This window comes from Myripristis murdjan, chromosome 22 (genome assembly GCF_902150065.1).
Source record: "Myripristis murdjan chromosome 22, fMyrMur1.1, whole genome shotgun sequence".
Lineage (NCBI taxonomy): Eukaryota > Metazoa > Chordata > Actinopteri > Holocentriformes > Holocentridae > Myripristis > Myripristis murdjan.
Window position 1 is genome coordinate 17,475,925 of NC_044001.1, and position 8,294 is coordinate 17,484,218.

Genomic DNA, 8,294 nt, shown 5'->3' on the forward strand with positions numbered 1-8,294 from the left:
AGAGTCAAATGATCTTTATTAATAATGTTAATAACATTGTTAATTAGGCATATTTACTGCTTTTTCACAATCAAAATCTAACTGGTGACAAGTTTAACCCTAAGAGTGTTCAACTGATGCCATTTTCATCTTCACCATCTTCGATCCCAGGTGTTATCACAACCAGTAACACGTGTTTGATTGGTTGCTGTGGTGGTATTATAGTTTATTTTACTACTTATTAATGGGAAAAGTAAACCACTGTGGCACTACACTGGTTTCATGCCAGCTGTTGCATGTTTCATGAATGTAAATATTAGAGAGATTAAATGATGTTGAAAGTAAAGGCATAACACTGAAGAATCTTTATTATTTTAGGAATCCCTTAGCAGGCAATCAGTAGTGAACCATCACAAATATTTCAATGAAAAATGTGTGAAAACCCTTCGGTCAGGTGTTTTAATTCATTTGTATTCCAGACACATTTACAATATTTGTCCAATATTTGGATATTTGTACACAGGTACAAATATCCAGCATGTTTGTCATTTGAGCAAATACTGTGTGTAAGCATGAACTAGAGCAGTGTAGGCATCACTGCTAGTTTTTGGTGGGGTCTGTCACCCTTCCCATGAACAGCAAAGAGTTGGTGTTTTCATGATAGATGAAGAAGAAGAACGGTCTGTTGATGTAGAAGGTCCGTGGTAAAGAGTAGGCCACAATGCCAGTTGTTGTGCCAGCTGCTGCAGTGGTCCCGCTCTCATCCACATCAATCACTGCCTTGTGCAGCACCTGGTGTTTGCGCAGAGGAAGTTAATTTACCACCTGTTCAGTCTAGTAATGAGTGAGTATTTCATATGCTTAAAAATAGCACAGTAAACATAACCCCGAGACTAACCTCAGACACTTTGAGGGCTTTGTTCATACTCATTCGGGTCAAATTGGCTGAATTACTGAAGACACTGACAACACCTAAATCTGGTAAGAGATCGTGCAGGGAATAGGACTGCTCCAGCTTAAATTTGGGCATGTGGACCTCCACTTTCCTAAAAACAAAAACATCCGGTGGGCCTTCATACTGAACAGATCATTTACAGTGTGCTTCTCAGGTGGTAAACATACTTTTTTTCAGGTGATGATCATCCGTGTACTTACACTTTTTTAAGATGTTTGATCCAGGAGAGGAATCTTGAAGCATTGATCTCAGAATCGATTAGGGTGTAGTCAGTGCCTTTGTTGGGTAGCAGGATCAGCATGGCGACACCTTCCTGGTATGGCAGTTTCAGCACTTTGGCACCAAGAGGAATATCCGCTGTGTAGAACTTACCTTCTTGAAACATCATCGGCACATGGACAACATTATAATTGTCAATGTAGAAGGCTTCATTTTGTGTGTGACTGGGGTCAAAAGGTGCCTGCCATTCTTCTGTGGAAGGAATAACAAAGTCTGTTTAATAATGCAGGGTCAAAAGAGAAAACACACAAGGGAGGCATCAGTGTTTAAAGCATCTGGAATGTGGAAGTTAACTGCTAAACAGACTTACCCTGGAAGAAAACTGTGTTGATCAGCATGAGCTGGGTCAGTGCATCCAAGGTGCTTATCATATCTGTCACTTTGTCCCTCGTCTTGTTCTGGATGTACTCATTAATGATGCTGATCGTCTCTGTTGTGTCTGTAAAGTCCACAGGCTTGATGTCCGCATCAAAAAACATCTTGATTTGGTCTTCAAACGTCTTCTGTACCTCAAACTGTTGGCAAACAAAGAATGATGTGCTCTGGTCCAGATTCAGTGATCCATTGTGTGTGATGTTGCCATGAAGCTGTTGGAAAAGTTTGGGAATGAGTTCTGGGTCGGCGGCCTGCTCCAGCTTGTCCAGACTGAGCCCCTTCAGTATTTCCTGTTGTGTGACACCACTAGAACCCATAGAAAGGGCAGCAAAAGTGGTGGAGATGCTCATCGGTGAGAAAAAGATGTTCTCATCATGATTACTGGATATTTTTCTGTAAAAGTTCATGGCAAAGTCCATATTTTTGTGGGTAAGGTTTCTGATGGTGGCAGAGCGGGTTTGGTGGACAGTGCCCAGGATGCACATGAAAGTTGCAATGGAAATAAATCCCATCTTCAATGTCTGTAACACCATAATTTTCTTTGCAAAGGTTTCACCCAACCTGAAAACAATGAATTATGTTTATTAAAAGGTGTTAAGGAAGCATAGTTCAGTTTTTCAGTCAATCACAAAAGCAGTACAGGATGAGCATCGCTTAATTGACATAAAGTACATTTTTCAAGCACATTTAAAGTGAACCCACTGAAATAACTTACATTTAATACTCTTTAGGCAGCTGAGAATGAAATACATTTTTTGACAATAAATAGCAACAGACATACGTACCATTCAACTCGAGTAACAAGAAGATATGTTCGGAAGCTCAATCTGTTATTTGGGGAAACAAAGTGCAAGTGTGCTCTAAAAGTTACATATTAACCATAACTTAAATGCTGCTGTGTTGATCTTAATGGATTTAGCTCTGTTTTTGTAACATTCAAGGCCTCACCTTCATGGATCAAATTTCTGATGAGACCTAAAAGAAATATTGTAAGAAATGACACAAGAAACTTCAGTAGGAGTGAATGTCACTTTAATCCTGGGAAAACTACACTAAATGAAAGTATGTGGTGCAATAACAAAGTATTTAAGTATAACAAAAATGATTATTTAGTACTTATTTAAGAATGTAAAGAAGTGAGTGAAAACAATGTAATCATATAAAACCCAACTACCAATACTTTATAATGTTTCACAGGTGCAGTTTAAAAAAAAAAAAAAAAAAAAGCCTAATGAATCCAACGAAAATGTCATAACCAAGAAAAAAAAAAAAATGAAATCATGGAATCAACCTGGAAGTGGACCACTTTACACAATATCCAGTTATCTCCCTATTTCTGTGGAGGATTTTGTTTTGAGGACAATAAATCCACATTGGACTTTGAATGGTTTGTATTAATGATTCATTCCAGGGAAAAACAATACCTGTACACATTATCGATTGTTTTGACGCTGTATTTTCATATTTGTTCCAAATAATGTAGTCCCAATGCAAACTGTACTTCACAGAACCAAAATGAAGTCGGTAGGACAAATTAACAAAAATGTAAAACAAGTCATGGTCAGAATGAAATGAAAAAACAAAACAAAACATTGAACTGTCAGAAGCAGATGCATGATGACACATTTTTGATGTCTTTATCCTCTTACTGGTAGATTTTAAATGACACAATTACTTTTAAAGTACAGCTAGACTGAATTTAAAAGGTATTCTGCCTCCATGTTTGATGAAGATTCGCAACAGTTTCAGCATGGCATCCTCATTTCAAAGTGCTGTAAGTATTTTGTCAAATAAAAATGGTAGGAAATTAATTTATTTCTGGATGACATCAATTAGCCAGGGACTTAAGAGATTTCTGCAATCCACACCAACATTCTCTCAAAAGATTATTTTTGGGCTTCTTTAAGTCAGTAATGAATCCTTAGCGCAAATTCCTCTACCCTCATGTACACCTTGCATTCACATGCATTTTTCCTAATCAGCACAATGTGTCCAGAAACAGACTGCACTTTAAAACCTGGTGTACATGCTGTGTAACATGGATAAAAATCTGCTTTAAGTTCCTGATAAGTTATACAGGAATACATAGATAACTTGTATGTCACTTATCACACACTTGTCACAAATTTTTATCTGTCAGCAGTGGTTTAACAGAGTTTATGGATTGCCAACTTCATTCATCATTGGATGTCATGAATTTTGGACAACATATAAAATTATGTATTTTATCTGCCAAAATCCTTTTAGCATCAACACGTACAAATAGTGCCACAGTTATTTTCTTCACCGTTTGATCACAATAGATGGAAATGCCGATAAATTAAGTACTTTAATCTGTATATACTTTAATCTCACATTCAGTGTTTATTTGTACACTCAGAGGTGGTAACGGAGACACAATTGAAAATGTGCTGTTGTTTAGATACCTTTTAAGTTCACTGTAACAGACAGAAAAGGTTATCGGTAATGTCAGGATAAAGTGACCCACACATTTAATGCTGGCTGAAAGATATTCAAATAGATTGCAACAACAAATTACTTCAAAACTACAATGAATATTCTGGTGGTGTGGGGAGAGGTGAGAAGTGGGTCAGGATCACATCTTATGACCTACAAACCCAAATACAATCAAAGGTAGGAGACTCTGCCGCTCACTATCAAACTTCTATTTGTGGTCTAACCAGTGGTCCCTTATGGCTTCCACAGAGCACCCATCGCTGCAGGCTTCCATCCCAAACAACCAAACACACCCACTGTATGCCGGAGATACCTTTCCATCTCTTCCAGAGAAAAACAAATAAGGATAAAAAAGCATTATAAATTAGAAATACAAGGCGCTATGGTAAAAAGGCCATTACAGACTTGGATTAACTGCATCAGGAGCTCTGTATTCACTTTTTTCCCAGCCTCAGTGCCAGTTCAGAGTTAGATTAAACTAACTGTTGCTTTTTCTTTGTCGATATTCTCTTCTCTATAGCCTGTCAGCGAACTACCCAGGGGAAATGTGTCAGCCTTCTGGCTGGCCTTATGTTCGCATGTGCAAAAGGTTAGAGGAAGGAGTAAAGCTACCCCTTGGTGGGGTTGCCAATCCAGGCAGCTGGTAAACGACGTAGCCCATTGGAAAGACCTTTCTCCGCTTCACTGACTGGGCTTGTGTTGTGGGCCCTCTTCAGAACCGCTGCTCTTTGATCCTAGAACATGTAAGAGATTAATTTGGTGTCTTTCAAACTCAGATGGCCTATTTAATAAAAATGTGAATTACATCAGCATGAAAGAAAATGGTATCAGCTTTGTTACCTGAGCCACCCGTGGATTTACTGTCTGCTTGTTGAGGAATGCTGGGTTGGACTTGCTGCTGCTGTGACTGCCTGAATACACAACCATGGAGATTTGGGACTGAAATCTATGAAGCCATTTTTCACATCCTTGACAGGCTTAATGACATCTTGTGTTATTAATCATGCAGTTTAACTTACCGATCAAAGTACGCTTGTCTCCTCCTCCGCAGTTCTTCGGCTGTGAGAGTCTCAGTCTGTGCCTCTCCAGCAGCACTTCCTGCTGCCTGGCTGCTACTCTTTACATTTCCCACTTTGGACTCTGAGGGCTTGTTACTCATCACTGATCCTGTAAAATCAAAAAAGACCCACTATTCAGTGTAATCTGCTAACGTTACTTGAAAAATACAAAATGATAGTAACATATTAATAAAAAAAAACAAAACAAAACAAAAAAAAACAAAGCTAAACAAAAAAACATTTACTGCTCTCTAAAATGAAATGTGCTTTTGTGACATTGGAATACTGCATAAAGTTGTGAAAAAAAAATCAGACCTAGGATTGCAATTTGCAATAACTCGGGCAAAAAGCAGTTACAGTGTAGATAATTGTAGATAATTATTTTTGACAACCTTGAATTCCTTGTTGGTTTTATGATCTTATATTTATTTTCCCATTGCAAATAATCTGAAAAACCTGGGAATGTCTTGCTTAGCTAGAATCACTGATATACCAGGTAAAAATCAAATAAATGAATAAATTAATACAATTGAATAAAATAAAATATTGTGACAGTTCTTTTTTCTATTTAAGATTATCAGCATCAGTTTTCTCATTGATATGTAGTATACACAAAAATATGACATGGAGCAAATTCTCTGGATTAAATACAAACCCAAAACACAATAAGTATATAATGAGGGAAATGCAGTTATAACCATATAAGAGTGAACTGTGATATAAAATCCAGTATCAGACACTTGTGGGTTTTGCAAAAATGAAAAGGCCTTTAGTAATGGGGTGAACATACGATCAAACACACACCATGAAGTATGCAATTTGCAGACATACATAGCTGTTTTTCATTTTACACCTGCAGTATGAGCTCATCACTGTTCCTCCTTCTTTGTTTTTGCCAACGACATCCAAGAGCACTTGTGGTTGTAGTGTGGATGCCTGAAGTGCTCCTCTTTTTTTAGCGCACAGCAAGTATACAGTCGAGGAATTTAAAACCCTCTGGATGACTCATCCCTTACCCTGCATGCTGAGCTGTATGGCCCTACGTAGGTCAGCCTCTTCATCTTCCACATCCATGTCCTGTCTACTGAGCGCAAGGGCCCTCCTCAGCTCCTCCTCATCTTCATCTACACCGTCATCCTCCAGACCCAGGCCCATCATCTCTGGCTGACCAAGAGCAGGTGGTCTGCTGCTCAGAGTAGGTACAAAGAAATCATTTCAAAACAAAACCTCAACCAAAACAAAGTTTATTTGAAACAACCTGAAGTTTAATCTATGGTAAAATTCACATCTTCCATTCAGTCTGCACATTCATACCCTTGGCCACTACTTGACTGGGCTTCATCCTCTCCAATAAGCCTAGGCCGCTGCTCCTGCTGCACCCTCATGATCCTGAGAATCTGCTCTGCTTCACACTCTGGGAGGTTTCCTCGGATGACAAATATAGAATAACCTGCACAAGGACAACTTTTGTCATCTTCTCTGCATGTCGACATGTGAGCATACCTTCAGTCCAAGTGAATTCGACATTACCTTCCTGTTGTAACTGTGCAAGGAAGAGTGCTAGATAGGTGTCTGATATCAACTCTGGTCCGGTCAACAGTGAATTCAGGTTAAACCACTGCAACAAAAAATATATCATTTTTTTGTGAAGCAGTTCTCATTCACGAGCTGCTATGGAAGACATACAGAGCCATCTATAACACATACCTGCTGTCCGAGTTTACGTATTGTGAACCAATGCTCCTTGTAGTTGCAAATAAAGGCCTTCTCGTTTCTAAATGAAATGTAGAAATGTAGGCAGAATATTAGAAGAGAGGCACAGGAGTTCTGACCATATATCTTGGCCTAAATTGCAAAGCATTTCTGTGAATATAGCTTGATTAACACTTCACATGATGACTTAATGACAGAGAAACCTTACATTGGATTTATCATTAGACTCTGGTACTCCCGGCTATTGAAGAGGATTAGCTCCAAGCCCCACACTCCCAGAGCATTGCTAATAACCTGCAAGTTGTATGTAACAAAGGAGGGAAAGACATACTTGTCTCATAATGATTACTGTTGTGTAACTGAGTAACAATATGAAAAGTGCATGTCTAAAAACTCACTTGTATCGAAAAGAAACCACTGTCATCCATGTTTCCAGATGGTTGCTGCGAGGACATTCAAAGGACATTAACAGGCGTATAAGGAAACTATCACAACCAACAACCCCAGTACGCATCACCTCACCTGTAAGAAGGTCCTGTATTCCTCACTGGCCATACCTCCTTCTGCCATCCTCATCCTTTCCTCTTCATCAAGCTGATGAGCAATTGAGGACAGGTCCACCGGAGTGAAATACTCCCCTTGCAATAGGTTGTTGAGACAATGCTGGGCGCAAAGAGAGCCCTCTTGCTATAATTAGATAATTAGGAGTTACCACCAGCCCAAATAACAGTCACTGTCCCATAACAAACAAACACATTACCTTAACAGGCTGGTTAGCGTCTTGCCTGTGGGTTTACCGTGACACTATGACGGATTAATAGGCACCAGGTGTGTTAGCTGGCTTTCTTATCATCAAACATTAGTTTTCAAGCTCACTCGCCACCTAACACGACAAAGCCACATGCCAGCCATTGAGATAAAGCTGATTTGAATGGTTATTGCTAGCCGAGGAGAAACTTTTCATATTCTTGTGCTAGCAGGTGCAGTTAGCATTAGCTGTCTGCTCCACAACAACACTGCCAAATGTCGTAAAACTCGCTCACACCGGCCTGTTAGCGCAGTCACACACACTGCCGGCCCAAAGTCTGACGCTGCGGGCACAAACGCGAACCATTTCGATGTTTAAACATTTCAAATACACTGTATGAACTTACTTTCTCATGAAATATGGACTCCATATTTGGGTTTCTGTCAAGCAGTCAACTCTGACCCTCAACCCTGCTCGGTTCACCGTCAGCAGCCAATCAGCTCGCAGCTGTGGCCGCCGCTCGTGTTTACAAACTACGTCTCTTCGACGCACTTTGAAATTGGCAAAAACCGTGCAACCTTCCTGAAAAAAGTGTCAAGTTTTTTTCATAGCCCGATATCACAGGGAAAATCACTTTAGCACATTTATGAGTGAATTCTGTTGATTACAAAGGGCGTCGCAAAAGGTTTCGACTGCGAGGAGAGCAGTCTGTTAGCGACACTTCCTTTAC

At 39.5% G+C, this 8,294-nt stretch overlaps 3 protein-coding genes across 4 annotated transcripts in view; all 3 read right to left on the reverse strand.

Annotated features, from left to right (window-relative positions):
• LOC115354312 (inositol-tetrakisphosphate 1-kinase-like) overlaps positions 1–8,294 on the reverse strand; it is a 578,973-nt gene that overhangs the window by 141,787 nt on the left and 428,892 nt on the right. The gene's annotated exons all lie outside the window — the stretch shown is intronic.
• serpina10b (serpin peptidase inhibitor, clade A (alpha-1 antiproteinase, antitrypsin), member 10b) lies at positions 431–2,121 on the reverse strand. Its single transcript, XM_030044673.1, has 4 exons — positions 1,524–2,121; positions 1,135–1,405; positions 878–1,025; positions 431–771 (listed from the first exon to the last, which is right to left on the reverse strand). The coding sequence occupies exons 1-4, from the start codon at positions 2,119–2,121 to the stop codon at positions 580–582; spliced, it is 1,209 nt and encodes a 402-aa protein (XP_029900533.1). The 3' UTR covers positions 431–579.
• On the reverse strand, positions 3,027–8,291 carry atxn3 (ataxin 3). Of its 2 annotated transcripts, none has more exons than XM_030044659.1 (11): positions 7,971–8,291; positions 7,339–7,503; positions 7,215–7,259; positions 7,025–7,110; positions 6,811–6,877; positions 6,634–6,721; positions 6,418–6,553; positions 6,120–6,289; positions 5,065–5,212; positions 4,886–4,956; positions 3,027–4,779 (listed from the first exon to the last, which is right to left on the reverse strand). In XM_030044659.1, exons 1-11 carry the CDS (start codon positions 7,992–7,994, stop codon positions 4,727–4,729), a joined length of 1,053 nt encoding a protein of 350 aa, XP_029900519.1. In that variant the 5' UTR covers positions 7,995–8,291; the 3' UTR covers positions 3,027–4,726. The 2 variants fall into 2 exon arrangements, with proteins under 2 accessions (XP_029900519.1, XP_029900521.1); XM_030044661.1 differs by lacking the exon at positions 7,971–8,291 and adding an exon at positions 7,577–7,916.

Excerpts from the sequence above, each read along its gene's own strand:
- serpina10b (XM_030044673.1), bottom strand. The coding sequence starts at position 2,121 with ATGGTGTTACAGACATTGAAGATGGGATTTATTTCCATTGCAACTTTC. Across the intron at positions 1,406-1,523 it reads CAACACAGTTTTCTTCCAGG|AAGAATGGCAGGCACCTTTT; the intron begins GTAAGTCTGTTT and ends TTCCTTCCACAG. Across the intron at positions 1,026-1,134 it reads ATCAAACATCTTAAAAAAGT|GAAAGTGGAGGTCCACATGC; the intron begins GTAAGTACACGG and ends TTTTGTTTTTAG.
- atxn3 (XM_030044659.1), bottom strand. The coding sequence starts at position 7,994 with ATGGAGTCCATATTTCATGAGAAA. Across the intron at positions 7,111-7,214 it reads GTGGTTTCTTTTCGATACAA|GTTATTAGCAATGCTCTGGG; the intron begins GTGAGTTTTTAG and ends TACAACTTGCAG. Across the intron at positions 5,213-6,119 it reads CATACAGCTCAGCATGCAGG|GATCAGTGATGAGTAACAAG; the intron begins GTAAGGGATGAG and ends TTGATTTTACAG.